The sequence below is a fragment of the Nelusetta ayraudi genome, unplaced genomic scaffold (genome assembly GCF_046127955.1).
Source record: "Nelusetta ayraudi isolate G7.1 ecotype Tasmania unplaced genomic scaffold, CSIRO-AGI_Nayr_v1 ptg000011l, whole genome shotgun sequence".
Classification (NCBI taxonomy): domain Eukaryota; kingdom Metazoa; phylum Chordata; class Actinopteri; order Tetraodontiformes; family Monacanthidae; genus Nelusetta; species Nelusetta ayraudi.
The window spans coordinates 18280146-18306956 of record NW_027466061.1 but is presented as its reverse complement, the minus strand read 5'-3'; the positions used below and the strand labels follow the sequence as shown (position 1 = coordinate 18306956).

Here is a 26811-nt window from a genome sequence, read left to right as displayed (position 1 = left end):
ACTAGACAGCATGCGGTGTGTGTACAGTGATTACGTACATTTCAGGGGTCCAAGTGTTTTGTTTTGTTTTTAGATTTATTCACGAGAGTCTTCTATACTCTTCCTTTACTCCCTGTGAAGTTGGTACCACACTTTGCCCATTCACACTTAGTTCTGTATCTCTATTGTGATGCGGAATAATACAAGTGTAGTATCTATCTATAAACACATTAGATGATCTGAAACACTTAAATGTGCTAAAAATAGGAATGGAGAGTGGGCACCTCTCGTCACTATTAAGACTGAGTGAAAGGGTCACGGTGGCTTTTGGAGTCATCCTGGATGAAACAAATAAAGCGTCAGTGGCCATGGAAAAGCAGGCAGACAGGGTGGCAGAACAATGGTGCCTTTGGGACGATGTCGGTCTCCTGCCTGTACTTGGTGGTGAGGGGTTTGAGGAAAAATGACCCATTGTGTTTCTCATCCTGCTTCTGAGCCTGAGCAGTGAAACGATGCCCCTGGACGCATGCCCAACACGACTTTCCAAACATAGCATCGGCTACTGCTTCATCCACATGGACAGGTAGACACGCCTCGTGTTTTTTAAGACTGCACTGCTGTGGATAAGAGTGACCACGCGTGTTGTTATCCAACCTGTTTATTACCTTTAGGATGTGTTTGGACATGGAGATTTTTCACGCCACTTGACATCTGTGAAGTAAGTTTCTTTGATTTTCTTGAAGTTAGTAGTGTTCCCTGTGACTTTTCTTAACGCAGGCTACATTAGTTCTTATTAACCCCGTTGGAAGTGATCCGAAAAATGGGTCACGGTGAAGGACGGCTGGGACGTTTTGATTTCAAAGACGGCTGGGAAATCTATACCTGCACTGATGGCCAAAAGGTCTTTGTTTACTCAAACATTGATTTACTGTGACACAGTGTCCTGAATACGTCTTGAAAATATACCTTCCGTTACGCAATCCAAACTGAACCATTTTTGTTATGTGCAGTCACAATAATATTTTCAACCAGGCTAAGGAAGTAAAAGGTTTGTTGCAGGGATGAGCAGTTTAACAGGAGAGCAGTTCTACCGCCTCCTTTGTTTGGTAAACATCTGTGAATAATGGGGACTTCTATTTGAACAGAGAACATTCACGCTGTGCTAAAGTAAACAGTGGCAAATAACAATTCTGTAATATTTTACATGTGTTTACACAGTTAGAAGTATCTAAAAAGTGCTTTTCCACACACAGACATTTATAAAATGACTGCACTCGTTCATAAGCAGGCGTTTCTTCTCTAACCAGTGGTGTACGCTTCCACACATGTGTGCGTGGCTGTGTTATATCCTGATGACCTCCAAGGTTAATATGGAAGCTATAGCTGTCTTGCCTTTTCCAACAACTTTCACTGGCTCCGTTGCCCAGAATTAATTGCCACATGTGGCGCCATATAGTATGCGCACATGTACAGTTTTGAGCGAAACTCTGGTTGCGTAAGCACACAGAGATTCTGCTCCTATTGGGGGTCCTGCAGCGTCGCTACCAGTCTCTGAAGTTCACTGAGTTGGAGAGGGGCAGTGGCAGAAAGGCATCGGCAAGGAAGGAGCTGCAGTAAACATGTCACTGGTAGCCCGAGTGACCCTGACTGTGTCTGCAGCTCCTTTGGGCTTGCCCAGCATCAGACCATGACATGGCCGGTTAAGACAAGAACATGTCAAAAAATTAAGCCCTCCAACTCTCTCTACAAGCTTCGCACTGTTGTTTTTTTGTTTTTGTTTTTTTGTGTTTTTTTTAGATGGGTAACTGGTGTTTTGAGGGATGTTTATTTATTTATTTGAATATCCATTAGTCATGAAATGAACAGTAACACTGTTTTGGACATTTTGCCTAATAGAAATACAAATGTATGCATAGCTTATTGAAAACTAATGATTGATATTGTATTATGCTATACGCAGATAACATCATCACCCCTGTTTTAGGTTTTGTCTTAGAGCTCTAGCACAATTTTAGGTTACTGAGTTCACTATCGGCCAAAAGTTTGACTAAGTTTACTATTTTTTTGTAAACAAATGACAAAGTTCAAGGTAAATTTCTTGTCCTTGTTAATCCAAGTTGCGCAATAAAGTGAAAGTTTACCAATCCTTATCCTAAGGTCACAGGTCAATCAGTGGTGAGCTGGATTGAATTTAATAAAGCAATACGTTTTATGCCTTCACAGCATCACAGGTTTATGATACTTCGGTGGCCTGCAAGCACTGATAAACTCATTTTAATCTCACAAATTAGCCTGACACCTGATGGTAGAGTAAAGCCAGCACACAGGCCACGTTTAGGTAAATAATATCTATAAAACTATCATGTAAATACTATATTATTACCACTGTCCACCTCTCACTAAATAGGGGCAGAAAAGCTAAATCATCTAAATTAATTTTCCTCCAGTCCAGTGAAGTTTTGCAAGTTTTAAATTTAGACTGGAGCCTCTGTGTTTCTCTGGTCAAATCTAATCTCAAATCAGAGCGGGCAGCAGGCGTGTCAGGATCCAGGGAGCGGCTCTGGCCTTTTGACCTCTGCATGTGTGGCTGCAGAGATGGCTTGTCGACCCCACTTCCTCACGATAAACTCTGTCACAGTAGGAACAAAAGGCATGGATTCCATAAAAGTAGCTTAGGTTAATGTGCATGACAAATGCAGGAATAACAACAATGTCCAAAACAATAAAGTCACACGTTTGTTTGATGCCTTGTTCATGGCGCAAATATTTTAATTCCTGTCAGTACTAAGAGGAAACAACAAACAATATCCTTTAAACAAACATGTTTAAGTCTCATCAAATAATTTTTGCGTGCTATCTGATGAACCTGCTTGACTTTGAGGCATCCTTCTAATTGAGTTAATGATCTCTACTTATGGACAAAACGCGCCCTCCACTGGAGGTTTACTGTACTGCACAACCACGTTGTAAAGTCTCTTCCTTCAAAATCTTTAAAATTAAAGGTCCTATATTGTACATAATTCCTCCTACCTGTGTTTTCTGACTATAATACGTGTCTCAAGATTGTCAATTCCCCAGAAATGATGTGAACAAAATGTGTCTACACTCTACAAATCCACCCTCTGTGATGTCACTGAGGACATATTCCCAGGTTAGAGACAACACCCTCAGCCATGTGTCAGTTTGGCTCTCTAAAACTGCCTCACAGCTTCCTTGATATTCTTCTCTTTCCAGCCCTCTCCCCAGGTTTGCCTTCATAAAGGGCTGCATCACTGCAATCCAGGATGACAAAGCTCTTATAATTAGACCAATGTGGGACCTTTATTTTAAATCTGATCATTTTAATGTGGTGGAAATCTGCAACCCATGTGTTTGTAAATGCAAATAGCCTCAGGCCGTCACAACGCATGGCCAGTTAATCAGAAAGACTTAAATTGTTTAAAATAGCCCATGCTTGTCTTTTCAGCTACACATTTATTTTGTTAGTTACATTAAATTAAACCAACTTAAACAAAACATTCTTAATGTTGGTACTTTAATAAATCTGATAAACAGAATTGGCTGAGAATGGATTTTTTCCTCATTCATCTTTTTCTCATTAATAAAACTACAATCGGCTGCAAATGAATACCCATAGTTTAGTGAGCATAGCATTAAAGGGGGAAAAAAAACACTTGCTGAACATGTTGCTTTGCTCATATGTGGGAGATGCAGAGCCCCGGCTGAGAGAAGTTGTCGGCATCCACCTCAAGGCCTTTCATCTCAGACGCTTCAGTGGAGCCCAGCCTTAGTAAAACTGGCACGGGACGCACTCAGCCCGGGGGTAGGATAGGCTCGGCTGAGAAACTGGTTGCAAAGTGAACAAATGAGATGGGACTGCCACCACTCTCAGGCTGCCTATAGGATAGCCCCGCGCCGCCTGTTGAGAGCAGCTTAATGATAGTAGTAGGAGAGAGATGAGGAGGGAGGAGGAGCACCAAGTTGCATGTTTTAGTTCTGGTGCCTTGTGTCACTCTATTTTTTCCTCTGAGGGTGGATGCGCATCCGTGGAGTCACATGGTGGAGTTTGATCTGTTACATAAACGCAGACCTCTGCAGCAACCCCCTAGTCTGCTCCCATCAACTTTCTTCAGTATGTATACATGCGGTGAAAACTCTCATGATGACATTGGTGGCGGCCAGGGAGAGTCTGTTGTCGAGATGTTCACTTCTCCGCGTTTGTGTCCCTCCAACATCCGGCTGCGTCGTGACCCAGTCACATCTCTCGCTGACCTCGTCCATATGGCAGGGAGTGTTTTTTTTTTTATGCTGCTATTAAGGCGTTTCATCAGCTGAATTCCTACTTTAAAAATAAAAAGCTGCCATATTCATAAAAAAAAAAAAAAAAAAAGAATTTAGAAATGAAACATGCTGCAATGGTCAGTTTCAGTTTGTTTCTCACCTGTCATTTTATATTTATTCAGAGCCTGTATTTCACAGATGTGACGACATCCAGGGAAAAAAAACTGATTTATTTTACATTTTTGCTAAATATAACCTTTATCTAATGAATATTAATGACTCAGTGCCAGGGCTGTCACATGATGCCAGTCCTTGTGACAACAGCAATGTCAAAAAGTGTCTCACAGGGGGAAATACTATAACGTGTTTCTGGCTTTGGGCTGTCCAATCAATATTTATCAACATGAATAACAGTCTCCCAGAGCTAGACAAGCCCGGGCTGTTGGAGGACACAGGGACACCAAGAGAAAAAAAAAAAAAGAAAGAAAGAAAAAGTAAATGGTCCTGCTGATAAATCTGAAGCAAGATTTCCCCCTTTATCAAAATGATCATATGTTAAGAATAATTGTCTGAGTGAGCAAGCGAGTTTCGTGACACATGGTAATTCATCACTGGTGAAGTATTAGATGTATATAAATATAAAGCGTTTTAAGTTAATAATTGTTATTCAAATTAGAATCCTTTAGAAAAGCATGAGCATCAGTCTCAGCTGTCTAAAAACGCATGGAATCAACTTGTCGATGAGCGCTGGCTTATTGACGGTCTTTGCTGGACCGTCTATGCCTTTTGGACGTTGAGAAGATTTTGGAATTAGGGAGGAGGGTGCGCTGCAACTTCCACAAACACGTGCTGAGCTGTCCCTCGGGGTTTGCACATGTCCAATCCCCAAATGCGAGAATCATTCCGGCAGCGTCCCCCATCTCCTTTTCCTCAGTGCTGCACCAGGGGTTCTCGCTACGCCACATCTCCTCAGTCACACGCGGAGGGGAGCCTCCGAGGCGAGGCCTTTGGAGGACGGCTCCTGCACGCCCAGATGGCCGAGCTCTCCAACGATGAACTACTCATACAGAAAGAGGGGAAAATGCAGAGAGTGCCCCCCCACCCCCCCTTTATCTCTTTCTCTCCATATCTTGCTTGTTTTCTTTTCTCAATCATGAAACAGGAAATCGGAATCTTCATTTACGAAACCATGTTAAAACTGCTGTTTGATGGATGTGGGACTTAGCGTCGTTGCCGAACGTTATTCTTCGCTTTATGGCTGTATACAGGTCATAACTAAGGGTTATTGAGGGCCTTATGAGAGTGCCTTTGTAATAATATGGTCAAGGGGAGAATGACCAGGCTCATTTTTCTGATGTTAGCCAGACATAAACGTGTTTGTGTGTCCCCTATTGAGAGTGTTTGACTTCAGGTCAGTTCCCTCCATGGGAAGGAAGTTCTATCACTGGAGGAATTGAGTTCTAGTTTCAATCATCTTGCCCATCGTTTCGCTGCGTCGTCAAAGCATGCAAAATAAACACGGCCATATTTCTGAGTCAACAGACAATTGTTCAGCGAAAGAGACAACATGCGGTTCACAGGCTGAGGTGAAGCTTTGAGGGAAAAAGGTTTGAAAGGCTTGTGGTGTGAAGGCACAGAGCCACTGCTCGCCTGTTCTGTAATCTGGCCTTCCGCCTGGACGGACCATCCAAATATTATGACACTCGATATGACTGAGAGAACCTGTTGGCAACATTCAAGCGGATCTGCAAGGAAGCAAGGTGGCTTATGTCTTGGTGTCACCACTGTCCTCAAACTGCTCAGCTTTTCTCTATGTTCCCAAATATGCGTGTGTTTTTGTTTCAGATCATTACTGTCAGCCTGCGTTAACTGTTATGTAATTGACAAATAATATCAAGGTTGCAAATGTGCGCTCATTCCGGTTAAAGTGCGCATGTGCTACCGCCCTTGCAAGGAGGTGTGGGACTTTTGGGGACTTTTGCTGCAGTTTTTAAGCGGCGTTCAGATTGAATAAAGGCATTAAGTGCATGCCGTAGAGCACTGCTAATGTTACTTGGCTTGAGGACAAAAGGACTCTAACTTTGGAGATGCTGGGGGGAATTTCAGTGCATGCAGATTAATATATACATTGCATAGGAAACAGGGAGGGAGCATAGAGTGAGAAAGAGAGAGAGAGAGAGTGAGTGAGAGAGAGAGAGAGAGAGTGAGAGAGAGGGAGAGGGTGGAGAGTGACAGGCGAGAGAGTAAGACCCTCATCATCTGTGTTGTAAATATTGCTGCACATTGGGGGGAGGTCAACTGTTGTGCATAAGAAGACACAGCCAGGCAGTCGTTTCAATCTTATCGCCAATAATCTGAACCCTCCAATGAGGGTCATTTTGTCATAGGATTTTTTTTTTCCTGCCTCTGTTTTTTTTTCCGTCTTTCTTTCTATCTTTTTTTTTTTTTTTTAAATACCTCCTTCTTGGGCAGAAGGCTTGTTTAATCGAAACCAGACACAAGTCAGAATGTGAGGCACTCACAGCAGCAGGATCTCACTTCTACGCAGAGGGGCAAAACCGGCAAAATAGCGAGTCCAGCCTCTAAGTTTTGTTTTTGATTGCCATCGTGCAAGCTGTCAGTCAGGGAGGGTAAAGTCACATCACTGGGATGGATGTTGGACTCCACGGATCAGATCGTGCAGGGGATCTCCGGTGAGGGCAGAGGAGTCCTGCAGGATGGGGAGTGCATTTTCAACTTTTCCAGGTGGGTGCCCCTCCCCCGAGTTTTTGACTAAATAGATTTTTTAAATAAAAAAATAATAATCAATTAAGTGGCATGCACTTTTGCTTTTTCCAATACAGTATATTTCCGAACAAAATCTGAATTCTTTTTGTCGTCCTGCATTAAAGTCACCTAAGGGAAAAATGGCTTCTGCTGTTGCAGCACATTACAATCTAGACCAGTGGTGAAAAAAAAAAAAAAAAAAAGCTCATTATTATTTGACGTCACACGATTATTATACGTGTTTTGTAATACAGTGGTATGTCTTGTGCTCTGTCAATGTGTTAAAGCAGAAATATACCAACGAGTTTTCTCTTCTCTATCTATTAAAAAAATCTAACCAATTTTTTTTTACTCTAAATTAAATAATTTTATGACTTGAGCTAGATTTTAAGATAGATGGGTGGATTGATGGAAATATGACAGCTAATATGACAGCTATAGAAAGACACATGGAAGAAAAGAGAATGTCTGTTTTTAAGTAGCCTGCTGCTCTGAATGTGAACGTGTCCCTTCTCACCCCCAGCAAATCCCACAGAGAATGCAATGCTCGTTTAAAAATAAATAAATAAATAAAAAAAATATATATATTCATATATATATATATATATATATATATATATATATATATATATATATATATATATATATATATATATATATATACATAGTAGGCAAAGTTAAAGCCTAAAGACAGTCTTTGAGATTCAAAGGTTACCATTTGAGTTTGCGTGGCATAAAGCTGCGGCTGTGATTTAACTGCAGCCTGGCTTAAGAACGGTTTGTGTTCTTGCCCCTCCTGCGCTCCGATCCCAGAGCAGGCACGAGGCACCCAGTGTAGGTGCCATCTGTCTGTGTGTGGCCACAGACTCTCCCCAGCGTCAGCAGTGCTGAATCTGGAGGGGAGGCCTCATGGCAGAGCAACAAGCGTCTCCTGTTCACTCAGATGGCACGGGAGATGGCACATCCCACTCCAGGGAGCACAGTGCCGCAGTCATGAGATCAACATGATCTCTGTCGCTCTGCCCCATGAATGGAGGGACAAACGGAGTTACGCCATCTCCTCATCCACAGGGCTGTATGGAGAGTATGACACACTTTTTTTGATCTCATCCACTCCACCACGTTAGCGTGTCGGCACTCGAAGACGTCTGTGTGCTTCTTCTCAAGTGCACTGTGAGAGAAGCACTCTTGCGCCGCAGAATGGGATTTTCAAACATTTAAAGGTGTTACCACCACACAGTGCCCTCAGTCCGGCAGCTTCTCCTGGCCAAACTTGTCATCACAGTTAACACATGTCATTGTTTTTGGGTTCAACATTTCCCACTTTTTTTTTTTTTCTGCATTTTAATTTTGGCATACAAACAGTATGACTGATGTGCAGGACAGGTTGTTTTTTTTTTTTTACATGCATCCTTACAAGTCTGTTTCAGTTGTGAACTGAACTAAATCTCATTTATTAAAAACCTGACCGTGCAAAAAAAAAGAGGCAAAATTAGCAAAACTAACTGACTAAAAAACTAAAAAAAATTCAAAAAATTCTGCAATTTTTATAACTTCTTTAATTATTTTTATTGGGAATTTCATTCAACCTTATTGGATTATAAATAGTGGAATAATTTACGTAGAATTTTATTATTCTAAAATCACCAAAGTTGCCCATTGAGATATAAAGGTTACAAAAAATAGAAGAAAATAACTCCTTCTTTATGCTCTAATTTAAGTCACCTGTTCATTTTCTTCTCTCAGCCTCTAGTTGAAAAGCCTGTCGGAGCAACATGAGCTGGAGCTTTCTCACTCGCCTCCTGGAAGAGATCCACAACCACTCCACCTTTGTGGGGAAAGTGTGGCTCACTGTGCTCATCATCTTCCGCATCGTGCTCACAGCCGTTGGAGGCGAGTCCATCTACTCGGACGAGCAGACCAAGTTCACCTGCAACACCAAGCAGCCGGGTTGTGACAACGTTTGCTACGATGCCTTTGCCCCTCTCTCGCACGTCCGTTTTTGGGTCTTCCAAATCATCATGATCTCCACTCCGTCCATCATGTACATGGGTTATGCCATCCACAAGATCACCCGCAGTTCGGATGAGGAGCGCAGAAAGCTCCAGAGGTTCCGCAAAAAGCCTCCACCTCACCCCCGATGGAGGGCAAGTCATCAGCTGGAGGACGTCCTGGAGGAGGATGAAGATGACGATGCTGAGCCCATGATTTACGAGGACACGCTGGAGGTGCAGGAGGCCAAGCCTGTGCAAGTGAGCAACACAAGCAAAGACCCTCCGAAATATGATGGCCGCCGAAAAATTTTGCAAGAGGGCCTGATGAGAATCTATGTACTTCAGTTGATGTCACGAGCTGTTTTTGAAATTGCGTTCCTGGCAGGCCAGTACCTCCTCTATGGCTTCCGGGTAAGCCCGTCGTATGTGTGCGGCAGGTTCCCCTGCCCTCACAGAGTGGATTGTTTCATCTCCAGGCCCACAGAGAAAACAATCTTTCTCCTTATTATGTACGTGGTGAGCTGTCTTTGTCTCGTGCTGAATGTGTGTGAGATGCTCCACTTGGGAATCGGCACCTTACGGGACACCCTTAGAATGAAGAAGAACCGGGGCCAGCGAATGTCCTACAGCTACCAGTTTTCTCGCAACATCCCAGCTTCCCCACCGGGTTACAACCTTGTGATGAAGACAGACAAACCCAGCAGAATTCCCAACAGCCTCATCACGCATGAGCAGAATGTGGCCAACGTGGCTCAGGAGCAGCAGTGTACCAGCCCGGATGAGAACATCCCTTCTGACTTGGCAAGCTTGCACCGGCACCTCAGGGTTGCCCAAGAACAGCTGGATATGGCATTTCAAACGTATCAAACAAAAAACAACCAGCCAACTTCCAGAACCAGTAGTCCTGTGTCTGGGGGCACTATGGCTGAGCAGAATCGAGTCAATATGGTCCAGGAGAAACAAGGAGCGAGGCCGAAATCAGCTACGGAAAGGGCTGCAACTATCGTAAAAAACGGAAAGACCTCTGTGTGGATCTAGAGATCTAGCGCTATCTAATAAATTAACAATAAAACCTTGGAGGACCACATCGAGACAGAGCTGGAGGACACGTCTCTATGTGATACTACTTTGGATGAAACAATAGAAAATTTCAATCACCCCAACCGAAGGAGTACAATACAGAGTACATTTTAGAACTAGTATGTCAGTCATTTTGTGCTCACCATAGCTTTTGAATATGAGTATCATTTGCATATGTCTTGAACTCTGGCTAAAATCTATCCTTAAAAACACTGAGCTTGGAGCTGTTTGTCTGAACTACCCTTGAATGCTGCTAAACTGGATTAATTTGAATTACGTAATTGCATCCTTGTCCCAATTTTGAATATGCAATGCTCTAATGCACAATGATTTGTTTCAGAAGAACGATAGAAGTGATAAGAACATTGAGATTTTTTTTAAAGAGAGCAGATTACATTTGAAGTGTTTTGGTAAAGTTACAATGAAAACATCTGGTTCACATCCACCAATTGTGGTGATCGTCAGTCATTTCGTGCAAAGCCCATATCAAGTTCTTTTCTCTTCAAAAAGTAAAGTGATTAGAGAATCAGATTATCCTTTGAATTTGATAATGATGCATGCTTTCCAGCTGGGATACATGGATGTTTCACTTAGGCTATTGTAGAAACCCCCGTCCTTACCTTATCAACTACAGGAACACTTATCTACAGTTTAGGTACATTAGGATTTTCCTTGATTTGGTTTTAGAGTCATTTAATCCTGCCTTTGCTGTTCTCATACTTTAAAGTGCCTCAGACTTTTATAGACTGTTCTGGTATTTTATCTTAACAAAAATAAACTTTTTTGGAAACTGCTGATAGTTTGCTTTATAGTAGACATTTGCCTCAGAATTATTTCACGCATTACAATGATCTGCTGGACTTTTTATCATCTATTTCAAGAAATTGCTTGTTCCAATGTATATGATGGAGAAGAAAAAAATGTCATCACTGGAGCTGAAATAAATGATGTGATGTGCCATATAATACATTTGGAGTGGAGAAGAGTAAATTGTCATATACAGTTTAAGGATAGGTTGTGAACAGTTCAGTGAATCAAATGCAGGAATGACAAATATAACAAACGTTTAAATTTTACACTGTTTTTTGAGAAAATGCATGCACAAATTTCTTATTTACACATTTGAAGGAGAATTTTGATAAAATGTTGCTCTGTATGAAAAATCGTGAGAAAACACTCAATTGCACTATGTATCATCTTGAACATTTTGAAAAACACCCCTTAGATGAAACTGCAGCTCCTGTTTTATGGAGCATGCTGTGGAAACAATACCGCAAAGGGAAGATATGTGAAAGGGCTTTACTATTAGTAGCCATGACCAACATCTGGAATGAACAAAGAGTGTGTGTGTGTGTGTGTGTGTGTGTGTGTGTGTGTGTGTGTGTGTGTGTGTGTGTGTGTCAAGGCCTAAAAATTACACTGTTAGACTTTAATTTCAATAAAAAATTGAAATGAAGCTTGAAGAGTGATTCCACTGTAAAGCTGTGTTGAACTGACTTGCATCTTCTTGATAATGAGTGACAGATTTTACGCTCTCATGCGAGCAAATGTTACATTTGTTTATGTAAATTGTATGAACTACTAATGTTTATGAAAATTCAATAGAACTTAGCATAGCTTATGTTGTATTAATGTTTATAATTTTGTCATTTGTCATTAGCTGGCATTTAAATGTTGCACTTTTCACAGTTTGGTTTCCTCCTGCACAATGTAGAGAATTAAAGAAGACCCCTTGACCTTAGATAGATATAGATGTACTCCCAAATTGCAATACAAGTCGGACCAAAGCACAGAATCCAGTTCCTCTTTTAAGTTGAGAGACTCCAAATTTAATGCTTCTAACTTTTCTGCACACCTCCTAAAACATGTCTTTTAGAATCGAACAGCAAAATTGCTTAAATAAAAGAGAATATGTATTGAGAAATTGTCATTAAATTCAATGGTCTATCTCATTGGGAATTTTATAATTACATAGATTATATGATTATATGTAATTAATAATTAAATCATTGTTTGAAATTGACAACAAAGTTGTGTTTTGTATAAATGTATATTCATCAAAAATGATTTTAGAACTACGAGAAGCGGCCTTAAATTTAAGTTGCCAGCAATCAAAATATTATAGAAACAGTGCCTCTAAAACGGCGAGTGTTTATCGAGCAGCAAAGCATTGTGGGACTTCAAAATGGCGTCCTCGCCATTAAAGGAGGTGACAGTTGGAAAACTTAGGGCTGTTTAGCCGGCCACTGCAGTCCAAGGGCCGGGTCCCAACCCAGTTATCGAACGAATCGTCCTTCTTCCGCAGCACACCATGGGCTTTTTGTATTTGATCCGCGGGGTGTTCACGCACGCCGGTTGTTACGCCGCTCAGGTCAGAAACTACGCCGGACTTTGCAAGTGCGCAACGTCTCTGCCACCGTCGAGCATCAGTGTCAAGAGGTACTGCCAGGGCACGGCTGACAGAAAGAATGTCAGCGGACAGTTTGTGTGCTACCATCTGCCTCACAGGACCATCGTGAAGATTCAGGGGCAGGAGACGAGCACGTTCCTTCAGGGGCTGGTCACCAATGACATGGGTCTGCTGGTGGAGGATCCCGAGCACAGCGTCGTGTACTCACACATGCTCAGTGTTCAAGGGAGGACACTATACGACATTATGTTGTACAGGTACGACGTATGTATTTCGTTTGTAATGTGTGTTGTTTTTTTCCCCTTTCTTCTTCGTTTGTGCGTCGGTAACCACGAGGGCGTGGACACTTATCTCTTTTATCGTGAAGTGCAGTTGCAGCACTACCGCGCGTATTTCTTTCACAAACTAGAGGACGCCTCAGCTCCTCCCAACTGCACGGTGTTCTGAATACCCCGACGCTGTTTATTCTGGCCACACAAAATTAATAACAGTTTGATGAGTGGATCTGTTGTATTTTAAGAGCTGTTTGTTTTTGTTTGCTGCCAGATTGTAAACCAAGATTCCCAACAGTAAAGTGGAGAGTTTAGTTTAGTTTAGTTTAGTTTTTTTTTTTAAATTGCTTGCCGACTCTTAAGTTAAAGTTTCTTAAGGGGAAGAAAACTCTTTTAAAAAAGGTAAATTGGTCAACAAGTGAGAAGACGGAGAGAGGAGAGGAGAGATGATCTCACATGAAAGCCTGTGAACTGTTTCAACATTTAATGTAAAACATGTAGCAAATGTTTGCACAAACAGGGTGTTTTTTTTTTTAACTTCCTGATTGCTGATTGCAATGGTCGTCAGTTATTGTGAAGTAAAGTCTGCCAATATTGCATCAGTTTTTACCACTGACACAGTAATGGCTAGATGGTAATTTGTTCATTTTAATCTGAGCCAGTAAATGCTTTTTTTTCCTGAAAGTGAAAAATTAGAGCAAAAATGTACTCTATAGTAATAATAATAATGATAACAACAACTATAATTATAATAATAAGTCCTACAAAATTGTATGGTTTTAGTCTTTTTCACTGAATACTGAAATGTGATCTATGTCTTCTCAGACTAAAGGAAGTGGAGTCGGGATTTGGCGTTTTCCTCGAATGTGACTATACAGTAAAGGATTCGATTTTGAAACATCTGAAGGTGTACAAGATCCGCAGAAAGGTCGACATTAACCACTGCCCAGAGCTCTCTGTGTGGGCAGTGCTTCCGATGCAAAAGAACGCAGGACACGATGACCCTAAACCAGAACTCTCTTCGCCTGACAAAGTACTAGCATGGGACAATGATCCTCGAACTCAGGAAATGGGTTGCAGATTGGTGATAAACAGTCAAGTTGATCCCTTGGATGTTGTTGCGTGGTGTCGGAAAGGTGAAACAGAGGACTACCACAGACATCGCTATTCCATTGGTAAGACCAGAATACCTCTGTCTAAAGGGAAACAAGAGGACTGAGAGATAAAATACACATGTTCTCATATCACTTGCTTAGTTTCCCTGATTTTATGTGTATTTTAAAGTTGCACATCAGTAAATGGTGATGGACATGGCAACATTCTGAGGGAATAAATCATGAATGTTTTTTCTGCTTTAGGTGGTTGTTGACTAAATAAATGTCGCTGTCATCCATAGTGCACAATAGAAGATTAACCTCAGAGACAACAAGGAGTTTTTTTTTGTAGCATTGTTAGTTCTGCCTGTCGTCCATGGGTTGTTGGTGAATTAGCAACATCATTTGATATGAATAATGCACGTGTTCATAAAAATGTATCAAGATTATCACCTCAACATTTTAAACGCCGACTGTCTCTTTATTTGTCTTATTTCTAGTTTGCAGCGTTACAAAATTATACTTCAACATTACAATATTGCCATGTTATGGTTCCGTTCTGACAAAAAAAACAATCTGATTAATTGATGAAAATGCAAGTAATTGACATTTCTTTTTTGTTTGTTCTTTTGATAAACTTTGAAAGATTTACTTGTCATTGAGATGAAAACAAGGCTAACGATAACTTTTGCTTATTTCCTCTGCTGTCATTGTTGTGTAGGACTTCCTGAGGGTGTAAAGGACCTTCCTCCTGGGGTGGCACTTCCGCTGGAGTCAAATCTCGTCTACATGCAGGGCATCAGCTTCAGCAAGGGCTGTTACATTGGCCAGGAGCTCACAGCCAGGACTCATCACACTGGGGTGATTCGGAAACGCCTGATGCCAGTACGCCTGTCAGCTCCGGTCCAAGACCTAGAGGAAGGAGCCGAGTTGCAGACGGAGTCGGGCAAGTTAGCTGGGAAGCACCGAGCAGGGGTTGGAAATTTGGGCCTCAGCCTAGTCCGCACAGCTCATGCCAATGAGGTGTTGACAGTCAAATCTTCTGACGACACCACAGTGACACTTAAGGCTTCTGTGCCAGACTGGTGGCCTGAAGATGCTAAAATCAGCTGAAGAGGGGGACATTTCACAGTCGAGTCCAAATTGACATGCATTAGATCTGACAGACAACTCATTGACAGAACCCTGAAGTGTAGTGTTACACTGTCATTGCTTAACTGCTGTGTGGCACTCACCCAATGCTCATAAGTACTTTTGATTTGCTTGAAATAAAACAGTCCTTTCCAAGACACCAGGCACTGGACCTTATATCAAGTTTTACCCCAATATTGTGTGTATGTGTGTTCTTATTATTTTTTTTTTTTTAAGATCCATTATTGCACTTGAGTTTTGGTGTTGGTATTTGAATTGAACTATTAAAAAAAAAAAACGAATACATGATATGTTTCCTTTTATTTGTCCCGTTTAGTTTTCAGTGCAAAAAACAATACAAAACAAAAACACTTTCAAACACTAACAAGCAAAACTGAGATAATCTCAAATTAAAAATGCAGCAACACCTCAGTCATTATCTTTATACAGTACAGCCCACAAATTGGCACGTTCCCTTCAAGCTTATATCCAGGTAACATTTTTGTATTATTATTATTATTATTATTATTATTAGTCTTGTCAGGAATCAGGATATCAACGTTTCTTTCTATTCCTGATAAAGTAGATGCTGCCCCCTGGTGGACTGTATAGTGTCACGAATTTGCTGCAGCAGTGTTTCTGGCTGCAGAGTAGAAGAAGAATGATCAAGCCGCTTAAAGTCCTCATTGCAGAGTAAGCATTCAATGATGTTTGCCACTCTTTGTAGGTCAAAGGCAGCATGGTAGGGTCCAAGCGTGGTCAGGATATCTGAGAGGTGTCTTGGGTAGTCAGAGGAATCTCCAGAGGAGCAAGTGTTCAGGAAAGCCATGCGGTTACTTGCAACTATTTTTAAAAATGAGGCAAATTCTTCGTAGTTGATACCAGAACAGGCTTTCATGATCACCTGAAAAATCACAAAAACCTGTTACTCTACATATGAAAAAGTAACCATTCAGGACAAAGGAATGCAAACTGAAAAGTGAAGTACCTGGCAGTGCTGGTGCCAAGAGTCCATCGTGTTTCTCCACTCACTTATCTCTTTTTGAACAGATGACAGCTCAGTCTGAAGGAACTGCCACATGATGTCTATGTTACAGCCATTCAGCCAGTTATGATTGATAGAAATGGTGTCCTCCTGTGTGAAATTATAGTTTATTTTTTTAAGAATAGAATGACTTGAAACAAGAACATTGACTCAAAGGTGTATATGACATGACTGATGATCAGTCTCCTTTGCAGTTCTTACCAAATTGTAAACTTGGTGGTGCCAGCCGCTTGGCACAAATATTATTTCGCCTGCCTCTTGAATGATTTCAAGGGGTTGACATGCTTCTTCAGAGTGTGGAAAAAGGCCTCTGTCTTGGAGTTCAGATGATGTCACATCATAGGGAAGATTGCCATGCGTATCGCGTAAAAACTCCTCCTGACCTGGGGGATACAGGAGCCATTTCTTCCTGCCACAAATGTTTGCAGACCAACTGTAGGAGCGGAACACGTCAGCATGGAATGGGGTCCTGGCAATGACACAGAGAAGATTGTGTGACTGTGAGGAAACAGACAAAATAACTGATTGACTACAATCTGAATTCTGCCAACTGTATGCCATTTTCTGACCATGAGCCTTTGGGCCCCATATAGACAAAACGGTAGTCATCCACTTCTAGTGCATCCCAGTATTCATTTAGCCAATCAGAAGTAAAGAAGACAGGTGTGGTGTAGACATTGTGTTCTGGGAAATCCCTGTTAAACAGTAACAAAAACAACAACAACATAGAAAGCTTGGTTAGTTTCACACTGATGAATGATGTTTCATACTGATTATATTATATGGAATAATGCTTGGAGTGTTGTGGAGTATTATAACAAGCACAGATATACCTTGACATGTGCCAGTCTTTAAGATAGAGACAACCTTTTGGCGACGAATGGCCATTCTGAATGTATTCCTTCCAGTACTGTATAAACTCTTTGAAAGGCATAACCTGCTTGGGGTTGGCATTGTACTCCTTTGAATTGCAGTTTGCAACAGGAACAGGAGCTTCATCTGCAACAAAGAGGATGCATTTCAGCATATTTTGCAAGTAATTTCAGCAGCTAGGTGATGATGAATAGTGACTGCATGTCATGACCAGTATGCTTATTTACCAAACTCCTGCAGCAGTTTCTGGAAATTAGGTTTCCCATCCTCGGATACCCATTCTCTCTTGCATTTCCAGTCTGCTGTAAATTTCCTTGAAAACATGCACGGGTGGTTGGGAAGCAGGTATTTTTTGAAAAACTTAGAATAGCTCAACTCCTTGTCGATGTAATCTACAAAATGCGAAGACCAGAACTGTTCATATGTCTGCCTTGGAATTTTGACCAGGCTGCAGCAGTTGCGGTACGCCTCCCTGTCCATGGTGGTAAACAAGACCTTGTGCTAGCGTGTTAGCGAGCGTTACTGTCAAACGTGTAAACCGCGAGAAACGGTAAGGAAATGATAGCGATCGGATTGTTTTGACATTTTGTCACGCACAATGGTTCACTTTCGCCAGTAATTGTCAAATTAGCAAAAACAACAATAGTCGCCTCATGACTCCATCACGACGATAGCATTTTTACCGAACGCCGTATCTACGACATCAACCCTCTTGCTTATTTCTTTTGGGTCACCGCTGCATTTCAACTTACAAATAAAAAAGCTGGTAATTGTTGCCTTTTTATCCGAGCTAACAGGACTTGATCGTTTTCCACAACCTTGTCGTGACGGCCCTTATTCTGACAGCAGAAGTCGGACAGTAAATACAGTTGCACTCTGATGTGACGTCACTTCCGTAATAAACACCATTTATATGTGGGCGAGCGTGGATATGTGAAATCCGAAAGATACTGCCCTTTAATGTGGCGTGTGGCCTGGTTTTTATTTTATTTTTATTTTTTAAAAAACGAATCTCTACGCCTGCTCGTGGGTTGATTTGGCATCATAATGACGCTCCCGAATTACGACAGCCACGTTGACAGAACGGTTTCTCTTCAACTGCCGAAGCCGACCGACTGTGTGTGACCGCACAGCTGAGCGTCTGCCCCCCTGCGCTACTCCGTTTACCTTCTGGACAGAGTAGGTCAATATTACGACAGACAGATAGCGTAGCTCAATACTGTCATGACGTAGTTTTTAAAAACAAGACTTGTTTGCATGTGTGTGTATAAATGCTACTGCAGCTTCCTTGTCCTTTTCAGGCGGATCAGTGTCAACCTCCCAAAATGAGCCGGGATGTTCCTATTCACAGCTGGCCTGGCTCTTACTACATCAACAGTGAGAAGCGGTGGGAGAGCGGGACCCTGTCCCTTACCAGGACCATGCTGCGCTTTGTCTCCAGCCAGAGACAGGAGAGTCTTGCCAGCTTCCGCCTCTCCAGAATCATGGAGATCAAGATGGAGTCCTCCAGTTTCATTTTCAGCACTCTCACAGTGCTTGAAGAGGGAAACGTGAAGCACTGGTTTGGCTCACTCAAGCCTAATAGGGTGGTGGTGTACAATGTGCTGGAGCATTTCTGGAGAGAACGCCTACTTTCCCCCAGTTCAGAGGCACGCGGTGCGGAATGTCAACCCTCCAAAGGCAGAGAGCTGATAAACCTGATGGCAGGGGCCCAGAGAAGACTGGAGGACACCGGTAGAGTGCTCAGCCAACAGGGGGAGCAGTTTGATGATATGATGCAGGGACTGGAGAAGATTGACTCAGATCTGGGAGTGGCTGACAAGTAGGTGGCTCAGTATTACCTTACTTTATGCTTTGGATGTGTATATCAAGACAAACAGTTTTTTTTTTTTTTTTTTTTTTTTTTTTTAAGTGAAACTGTCAGTGATTTATTTATAAATGCAAATTTTCTTCCTTTGCAGGCTTTTGTCAGAGCTTGAGTCTCCTTCATGGTGGCCCTTTGGTAAACTCCCTTGGAAGGCTCAGCAGGAAGTCAAAGCTGAGGATGCAGCTCGTGCTGCAGCAACCGCCGCTGCTGCAGCAGCTGGTAAAGGATCCGGTAGAAACAAGGTGATCTCAAGCATCCCAGCAGTGGTGTCTAAAGGAGGGGACACAGACTTGAGACCCGGATGCTTATTAGTGCTGGTTTCCTCGCTGGAAGTGCGAGATACAAACTGTCAACTCATTCTCCGCTTTGAGAGAAACGAAGTTGATGAAATCAAGGTGCACAGTCCGTATGAGATCACTGTCAGACAGCGCTTCATCGGGAAGCCGGATATTTGCTGCAGAATGCTGTCTGCAAAAATGCCAGAAGCGCTGTCGGTGTTGGAGCTGCAGTACAAGAAGAAGGTGGAGTTCACGAGCGGCTATGCCACCTTCAAGGCAACTCCTGCTTCATCACCATGTGACACAGAAATGCCAAGCTGGAGTCAAGGTACGATTGGGATAAAATCCTGGACCTCCGTGCTGACCACTAAGTGGCAGCAGAGGTCTACATTTCGAACTCTGCTGTAGGCCTGTCACCACTTGTGAAAACATTTCATCCACACGAGTCCTATTTGTGTGCGTTGATGAGTCACTTCGCCCTGATTGCCTCAGTTGCCATACTTTACGTTTGCTGTCTGGTTTCCCCATAAACAATGTGCGTGCTCTGCTCTTTTTCACCACGTCCACCCATGGAGTCAGGTTTACAGCAGATGTGCCAAGAGACAGAGCTCCCACTGGAGGTCCCAGCGGGAGATGTGTCCCAGCTGCAGGTGCACGTCCTCCAGCCATCTGTCAGTCAGGCTGAGGCGCAGGAGCTCAAACAAGTGAGACCTTTGTTTATACACAAAACACTGCCCTGAAGTGGCTTCTTCTCACTCACATATCTGTTATTATACATTTAGGGCAGAGATTTCCACACACTTAGTTTTATGCAAGTTTACACTTTAATTTGAAGCTTTTGGTCTACCTTCATTCAAGTTTGGACTTAAACACATAGTTCAAATCCTAACCACACTTCACCATAATGATTATTTTTTTTTATCATGTACGTTTAAAATGGTATTTAGTGAGACCACAAACCAAAGTCCGTCCTTCTTGAAAAAGCGGGGGAGAGAAATGTGTTCATTCACTCAGTCCGACTTGACAGCGTCTTTCCATTCAAAATGCTGAAAAATGTTGCAGACACGGTCTGTGGTGGAGAGACCTCCACAGTGACGCAAATCCAAACCAATGATCCAGTCAGTTTTTGTGTGTCTGTGTCACTGTTCCAGGTGGGTTAAAATAAGAGTTTATAGAGATTAAATTTATAATATAATAATTTAATGTAAAAAATCCCCCAAAATATTCCACCAATAGTTTTTATTGCAACTTTTACAATATTCTTATGTGGTTTTTGCAGCTGTGGTCAAAATGATTTTGTCTGATTTATATGTCTGCATTATTATCTGATGGTAATGTAAAGCTCTTTTGTGATCACTACGATATAATTTTTTGAGACTAACTGGACCAAGACAAGGATCCTGCAGCATTTCAGATTTTATTATCATATTTTTAGAGCGATTTGCCCACGTTTCTTCTCACAGTCCAAAATATAACCCCACTTTTGGCAACATTTTACCTCATTTAAATTGTTTATGCATTCAAGCAGCTTCTAAATGTTTTTTTTTTTTAATCAGCCGCTGAAAACATGAACTCTCAGAGTGAGTGGTGTGCATGTATGTACTATTAAACAACTGCTGTCCGCAGCTGTGTCGCATTCATGTGTTTGTGCGCATGAGAGCATGTGGGACAAAACATAATGTCAGCTAAGCAGCACGTGTAAAGATTTGGATTGTGAGTGTTTTTTTCTTTTTTCTTTTTTCTTTCATAGATGCTTATGCAGCTAAAGAACCTGGCCCTGGAGGCTGAGACGGAGCTGGAGCGGCAGGATGAGGCTCTGGATGTGCTGACAAGCTCCACCGACCGAGCCACCATGAACATAGAGAAGCACACCTGCCGCATGAAGAGGCTGCTGTAGCCCCGGCTGAACGGCGGATACGATGCAACCGGCATGTCCTCGCTGAGAAATGAACCGTAGGATCACTGATTAAGCTCGTGGGATTCATGTAGTGCAAACGGCTGAAATGCCACAGTAGGACCTGGATTGGATTCATACAGTAAGAACATTTTTTTGGCAGTTATAGCGACTGTGATGGCAGGTGTTCCTGATTTCAGGGATAAGCAATGCAGCAGATGTTGGTGTGTTCGGGACTTTTAATTTAAAATGACAAGATTAGTTCAAAGAAAACTATTTTTTACTCATTACGGTTTTGCCTATTGGTCCAGTCTGTATTTAAAGCTTAAATTATTACTTTTGTGCAAAAACACACTTAATTTTCTCTTAGTTTATGGACAGATTTTTGCAATGCGTATAAAGGTAATTGCAACATTGGTTTTTGCAAACTACTATTTACATCAGGGGTGTCAAACTCATTTTGGTTCACAGGCCACATAGAGGAAAATCTATTCCCAAGCGGGCCGGACCGGTAAAATCATGGTATGGTGATAATAACGTAAAAATAACAACTTCCAATTGTTTTCTTTGTTTTACTTTGTTTGTGTTCTTTGAGCACTCTGCAGTCTGCATCAGTGTTGCCAACTCCTCAGTATAGTATATAGTATATAGTAGATGTATATAGTATATAGTATAGTAAGGAAAGTCGCTATTGGCTGTCCTGAAAGTTGCTAGAAGTCGCCAAATGACCTCATTGTCTAATTTGCATAATTGACAATTTGCACTTCATCACAACGTAACAACACCAGGAAAAGTCGCTAGATTTGTCGCTAGTCGCTTTTGACAACAAAAAAAAAGTTGCCATGGGGAGAATAGCGACTTTTTGGGGGAGAAAGTCGCCAAGTTGGCAACACTGCTCTGCTTCAGCTTTGTCTGTTTCGACAGAGACATTTTGGGGCAATGAGGGCAGCCAATAGGAGACGTGAGTGGCTGTAGTTGTGCCGATTTGCTCAGCCCCAGTATTGAGTGTTTGCGAAGCAGAAACGATATTGCGACACCAAGTGGACACATTTAGAACAGCACTTTCTTTCACTGATAAATTGCAGTTTTTATATTTTGCAAAATCATCTCATGGGCCGGAAAAAAACATTTTGCGGGCCTTATCCGGCCCGCGGACCGTATGTTGGTCATGTTGTTGCGGTATTTTGGAAGTACTTTAATTTTCTGTGTGCTGCTCTGCTCGGGTACCAAGTAGGGTTTACATGCACAGTCGTGCTTTAAATCAAACAGTTTGTATGACTCGTTCGTTGACCTTCATGACCGTCAGTACAACAGGTCTGTTACAGTCTAAGTCAACCAGTGGGCCTCCACCAACTCTGACTGTGTTGCATCTCTGCTTCGCCAGAGCTCTGACGACCGCAGATAAGCAGAGCTTCAATTTCTGCGAGATACTGAGGTGCAACACGACAGAGCAGCACGCAGCAGATTATGTGATACAGGAGGAAAAAAAACCCAAAATGATTTGTTTATTTTTTTAATTTAAAAAAAGAAAAGAGAGTCCAATGTGCTCATGGTGCGTTGTATTTCACTGTTCAACACAAATGAAACATCATAATGGGCGTGGCTAGTCTAGAAGCCGGCAGTTTCACTGAGAACTTGTTTTTTTGCACACAATGGATGAAGACAGAAATGCAAAACTGTTCAATTATTTATGACACTATACATAATTTTCATCGCTCGCTAACTGGCTAGCACAATGTCTTCTTTGACACCATCAAGTGGAATCTCAGAGAAGAGCTTCAGTTGTGACTTGACGAGGCCATGCAACTGAACCACTGTCCCAGTAAACAAGTACAGGACCATATCCAATCCCTCTAGGAATTCACTTGCTTGAACCTTTGAAAGTTGACATTATGTTGTGTGTGGCTTAATCCCTCAACTGACAGTATAAACATCTCCTCATCTCTTTTTTTTGCAAGTTGATCCCTTTGTCCTGTTTATAGCTTTGTCATTGGACATGCTTGTGCTATTTGACTTCCAGGTCAAAGGTGAAGGTACTTTATTCACATGTACTTTAAGTTTTATTTCTCATCATCAGCCCGCCTACCAGCTCCTTGTTGGTGTCCTGGCTAATGGCATTCTTCTGTATGCTCGACTGACATGTTTACTTATTTCATTTGAAATGACACAGTTAGGCTTGCAAATGTACCAAATGCATGTTATGTTCAAAGACAGTCAACTACAAATGATCTAGTCAGGGAGCATGTTGTTTTTTCCAGTAGGGATGTTGGCCTACAGCAGTTTTCTACTGAGATGAGGCGTCGTCACAGTTCCATTGGCGTTTCAAAGGATTTACTGCCACTCTTGCTCGTCGCTGACTCATATACAAGTCCAGAGCGTCACTTAGGACATAGTTTTGTTGTCTGTCGCATGTTTCACAACCACTGCTGTTTATTGCAGCAAGTGCAACGATTCTATCCGTGCACTGTATAACGCAACTGAAGCGCGTAAATGTGCAATAGAGAATATAAAATCGCAGTAAAACAAAATAGTAGAGCACAACAGGAAAACATTTGATCTTTTTGCTCCGGTTCTTTCTGTCTGTGACTGTACGTACTGTATTCTCTCTGTGACTATTGTGAGCTGCTAATGCAAGTTTAGTTTAAGCTGCGAAAATGAAAAATCCAACTCTTCCAGTCAGCACACGGAGGTGAAGTGTTTCACACGCAGAACAAAGGATTCACTTGCTGCCTGCCTGCTTTGCTTTACTTGGCCTGTGCTGCCTGATGCGCAGACAATTAGCTCATCGTCGTTAATACTTGTGTGTGTTATTCAAAACTCCATGAACAGTTTCTCAACAGTTCTTCATGACCTAATTTATTGAAGGCCTGGGATGCCTGAATAAAACACATGCACTCAGTGAAAATATTTTTACTATCATACTCCATCTTTTGGAGCAAAATACATACACCAGTGCCATCATTCAAACTGTGTACTGCCTTGTGATATTGTGAACAGTTCCAGATGTAGCGAGGTGGATGGTGCGTCAACTTTGTCTTTACCCCGGTTTAGTCGCCAACATCCTAAAAGGCACCAATGTCAGAACCATGATAGTAGCATAACGAAGAAAAGCTGGGAAAAGCTCCCTGAAGGCCTCACATGATGTGGCTATTAAGTATCAATAGCATACATTAAATGTTCCATATTAATGTCCAAACATATGTGTCTGTCTTGCAAAAACAAAACAATACTGTTTTTAGAAGTGATCAGTCTGTGATTTCTTTGTTTTAATGTGGTCTGCTTTCTCAGTGTACATGAAGTTTGTCATCATCTGGAAATTAAAATTCTTTTAGTTTTTTCTCCTTTGTCTTTCATTTAAACAATAGATATGTCAAGACTTATTGTACCAAAAATGTATATTGACAATAAATGGAAAGCACTAAATGTAAATGGTGCAAATGCACCTGCATCAAATAAATGTTTGAGCCGAGTACTGAGTATTGGAATTCATTTTTAAAACCACCATAAAAATGGTGTCTGTGAACATTAGACCAATACTGATTTTGGCATCATGTCCTGTCTTCCAAACTAATATATCAGTATTGCAGCTCTGCAGTTGGGGTGGGTGAATCAGTCTAAACGTTGACACTACAAACCTTCTTACAATGTTGGATCAATCAATACTGTGTTGCAAAGTACCCAGCACTTATGCTTTCTTTTCACCAGCACTTAAGCCATTATTTGCAAAAACCTTGAATTTGGAGCCTTTATATGACCTTTTTAATTAAAAAACAAAAAAACAGTAATATCTATTTTAAAAACATTGTTTTAGACCATAATTGTGTTTACATATTTATCAGTAAGTACAAGACGTTTATGCCAAATCAAAGCTGTTTTCGCCTTTTTAGTCATAAATTCACTGGCCTAAGGAAAAGGCCACAAGATCTTAGTGGAATGCTTCATAGTGAGTGGTAAGCTGTCAAGAAACAACAGGATGTATTTAGGCGAGGCAAATTAATCACTCTTTCGCTGGATGAGTCAAGAACAGCAGAAACAAGCCTCCTAAATTCTAACCAGGCCTGATTTCTTCACTGAAAGTAGACGGAAAACGCCCATCGTAGTCTGATCCCATGTGACAAATTGCAACAGGGAGAATATCAAAACACGTGCAAACTAGAAACGGATGTTTAATTACTGTTGCAGCTGCTGTGCACGCTGTTGCCGTGGAAGTGGCTAACTTTATAAGCACTGCTATTACAACATCCTGCTGGCACACAGAGCATTGGCATCAGCTGACCACCTCTGTCAGGCAAGAAGGTAAGGGTGTGTGTGTGTGTGTGTTTTAGCAGTCATCTCAGCAGAGGCTGCGCACATTCAGGAATCAGGTTTACGCCTGAAATAAAATAGTTTGACAAGAAAGTAACAGGCTCACTCAACGGCCTGCTCCGAGTTAGCGTGAACTTATCACATCTGTTAATCAAAGCCCTCCGTGACAGACGCGAGGCCTAAAGCACACGCACATGATGGCACCGAGGGGAGAAGGTCCTTCAGCAGTTTAAAATGTTTTAACAGTGGACTGTTTATTTTTGTTGATCCGAGGTCTAAACAGTGAGATTTTGGAAGTCCCAAATGCCAGAAGCACACCACATGGTTATGTGAATTCCAGCCCTTAAAGAAGGGTTAGGGAAATAGAGGCCACACTGGCGCGGTTTCCAAGCAGCCTCGCAATACGAGGAAGTGGTGGCGGTCTTGTCTGACCACAGATATATGAGATCCGGCTTTGCCTTCCTAACGGATGGTATGGAGACGAGGGATTTTGCTGGCCTTGACTTCCAAGTCTGTTTACTCTCATGTGAAGAGCGTGTCTCCATTGATGGCCAATCAATCAGCCCCTGCTGGGAAAAGACAGCAATTACATGGTCCACAAGGGCACATGTGGGTTGGGTTCCTCTCCAAAATATGGAGCCATGGGACACTGGTAGGTTTATTGTGATTTGTAAACTAAAACAATCCTCTCGGATTTATTGACCACTTAGAGTATCTTCATTCTCTGGAGTCACACACTCTTGTTAGGATCATGAATTTAAGCAACAATAAGTATCTGTAATTGATTAGACTCATGAGTATTTATTGATGTTGAGCAGACATTAAGAATATTGAAAAATGACCATAGGATTTTAGCTTCCAGAGCTCTATTAGACCATGTCTCGGTCTCATGGCCTGATTTTTGCCTCAAGCCCTGGCTGTCTCTGTACTCATGCAGGTGTTGCTGGGCTTCTTTTGCTGAGGGAGTTTCTGGTTTCAGGAAATCAGGCCTGTTGGTTAATGTTAGAGCTGGGAGAAAACGGCCTGGAAGGAAGGTGCCTGAGTCCAACCTCAGGTTTGTGTGTAAAGTCTGCAGTAGAAAGCGATATGAAACTCGGTATCAACATCTTGTCTGTTCTTTTCTCCTTTTCTTCTGTTTTTGATTCCATGGGAGTTTGCCCTTTGCTCATCTGGCGTCATCCAAGTGCCCAATCCAATTTGGTGTGACTGAGACTTGCTATACTTACAACTTGCAAGTATAATCACGTGAAATCCTCGTGACAGCCTCCTGAGGAGGAGGCCATAAGTGGATTTTGGATGAAAACATGGCATTAACCATTCTGAGAAAAAATGGGACTGCCAAGTTTTCCAGAGATTCCAAATGAGTTGTGTTGACATGCTAAGTTTTGCTTTGTTTTGTTTTAGTTAGGGTACTTGGCTGTGATAGAGTCTCATTGGATGGGATGTCATTGTATGCCATATATGGACTGCAAAGTGTCACCAGGGCCTTCATAATGTGCAAAATTTGAAGTCAGGGCAAAAATTCCCTTTCAATTTGCTCTG

The 26811-nt window shown here is 41.9% G+C and overlaps 4 protein-coding genes across 6 annotated transcripts; 3 read left to right on the top strand and 1 right to left on the bottom strand.

Moving 5' to 3' along the window:
• Positions 1-376: 376 nt before the first annotated feature.
• gjc2 (gap junction protein gamma 2) lies at positions 377-11067 on the top strand. Of its 2 annotated transcripts, XM_076021610.1 has the most exons (3): positions 377-697; positions 6875-7005; positions 8773-11067. In XM_076021610.1, exon 3 carries the CDS (start codon positions 8802-8804, stop codon positions 10056-10058), a length of 1257 nt encoding a protein of 418 aa, XP_075877725.1. In that variant the 5' UTR covers positions 377-697; positions 6875-7005; positions 8773-8801; the 3' UTR covers positions 10059-11067. The 2 variants fall into 2 exon arrangements, with proteins under 2 accessions (XP_075877725.1, XP_075877726.1); XM_076021611.1 differs by lacking the exon at positions 6875-7005.
• A 1204-nt stretch (positions 11068-12271) lies between these two features.
• iba57 (iron-sulfur cluster assembly factor IBA57) lies at positions 12272-15165 on the top strand. The gene is made up of 3 exons (XM_076021612.1): positions 12272-12767; positions 13608-13957; positions 14598-15165. Exons 1-3 carry the CDS (start codon positions 12412-12414, stop codon positions 14987-14989), a joined length of 1098 nt encoding a protein of 365 aa, XP_075877727.1. The 5' UTR covers positions 12272-12411; the 3' UTR covers positions 14990-15165.
• A 144-nt stretch (positions 15166-15309) lies between these two features.
• On the bottom strand, positions 15310-17765 carry jmjd4 (jumonji domain containing 4). Its single transcript, XM_076021606.1, has 6 exons — positions 17153-17765; positions 16886-17051; positions 16622-16747; positions 16254-16521; positions 15996-16142; positions 15310-15911 (listed from the first exon to the last, which is right to left on the bottom strand). Exons 1-6 carry the CDS (start codon positions 17403-17405, stop codon positions 15576-15578), a joined length of 1296 nt encoding a protein of 431 aa, XP_075877721.1. The 5' UTR covers positions 17406-17765; the 3' UTR covers positions 15310-15575.
• An 86-nt stretch (positions 17766-17851) lies between these two features.
• snap47 (synaptosome associated protein 47) lies at positions 17852-24393 on the top strand. 2 transcript variants are annotated; one of them, XM_076021607.1, is made up of 5 exons: positions 17852-18104; positions 18227-18747; positions 18887-19398; positions 19650-19774; positions 20821-24393. In XM_076021607.1, the coding sequence occupies exons 2-5, from the start codon at positions 18251-18253 to the stop codon at positions 20965-20967; spliced, it is 1281 nt and encodes a 426-aa protein (XP_075877722.1). In that variant the 5' UTR covers positions 17852-18104; positions 18227-18250; the 3' UTR covers positions 20968-24393. The 2 variants fall into 2 exon arrangements, with proteins under 2 accessions (XP_075877722.1, XP_075877724.1); XM_076021609.1 differs by having other exon boundaries at positions 19646-19774; positions 20821-20961.
• Positions 24394-26811: the final 2418 nt, after the last annotated feature.

Excerpts from the sequence above, each read along its gene's own strand:
- gjc2 (XM_076021611.1), top strand. The coding sequence starts at position 8,802 with ATGAGCTGGAGCTTTCTCACTCGCCTCCTGGAAGAGATCCACAACCAC.
- iba57 (XM_076021612.1), top strand. The coding sequence starts at position 12,412 with ATGGGCTTTTTGTATTTGATCCGCGGGGTGTTCACGCACGCCGGTTGT. Across the intron at positions 12,768-13,607 it reads TACGACATTATGTTGTACAG|ACTAAAGGAAGTGGAGTCGG; the intron begins GTACGACGTATG and ends ATGTCTTCTCAG. Across the intron at positions 13,958-14,597 it reads CAGACATCGCTATTCCATTG|GACTTCCTGAGGGTGTAAAG; the intron begins GTAAGACCAGAA and ends ATTGTTGTGTAG.
- jmjd4 (XM_076021606.1), bottom strand. The coding sequence starts at position 17,405 with ATGGACAGGGAGGCGTACCGCAACTGCTGCAGCCTGGTCAAAATTCCA. Across the intron at positions 17,052-17,152 it reads GAAACTGCTGCAGGAGTTTG|ATGAAGCTCCTGTTCCTGTT; the intron begins GTAAATAAGCAT and ends TCTTTGTTGCAG. Across the intron at positions 16,143-16,253 it reads ACCACCAAGTTTACAATTTG|GAGGACACCATTTCTATCAA; the intron begins GTAAGAACTGCA and ends AATTTCACACAG.
- snap47 (XM_076021607.1), top strand. The coding sequence starts at position 18,251 with ATGAGCCGGGATGTTCCTATTCACAGCTGGCCTGGCTCTTACTACATC. Across the intron at positions 18,748-18,886 it reads GATCTGGGAGTGGCTGACAA|GCTTTTGTCAGAGCTTGAGT; the intron begins GTAGGTGGCTCA and ends CTTCCTTTGCAG. Across the intron at positions 19,775-20,820 it reads AGGCGCAGGAGCTCAAACAA|ATGCTTATGCAGCTAAAGAA; the intron begins GTGAGACCTTTG and ends TTTCTTTCATAG.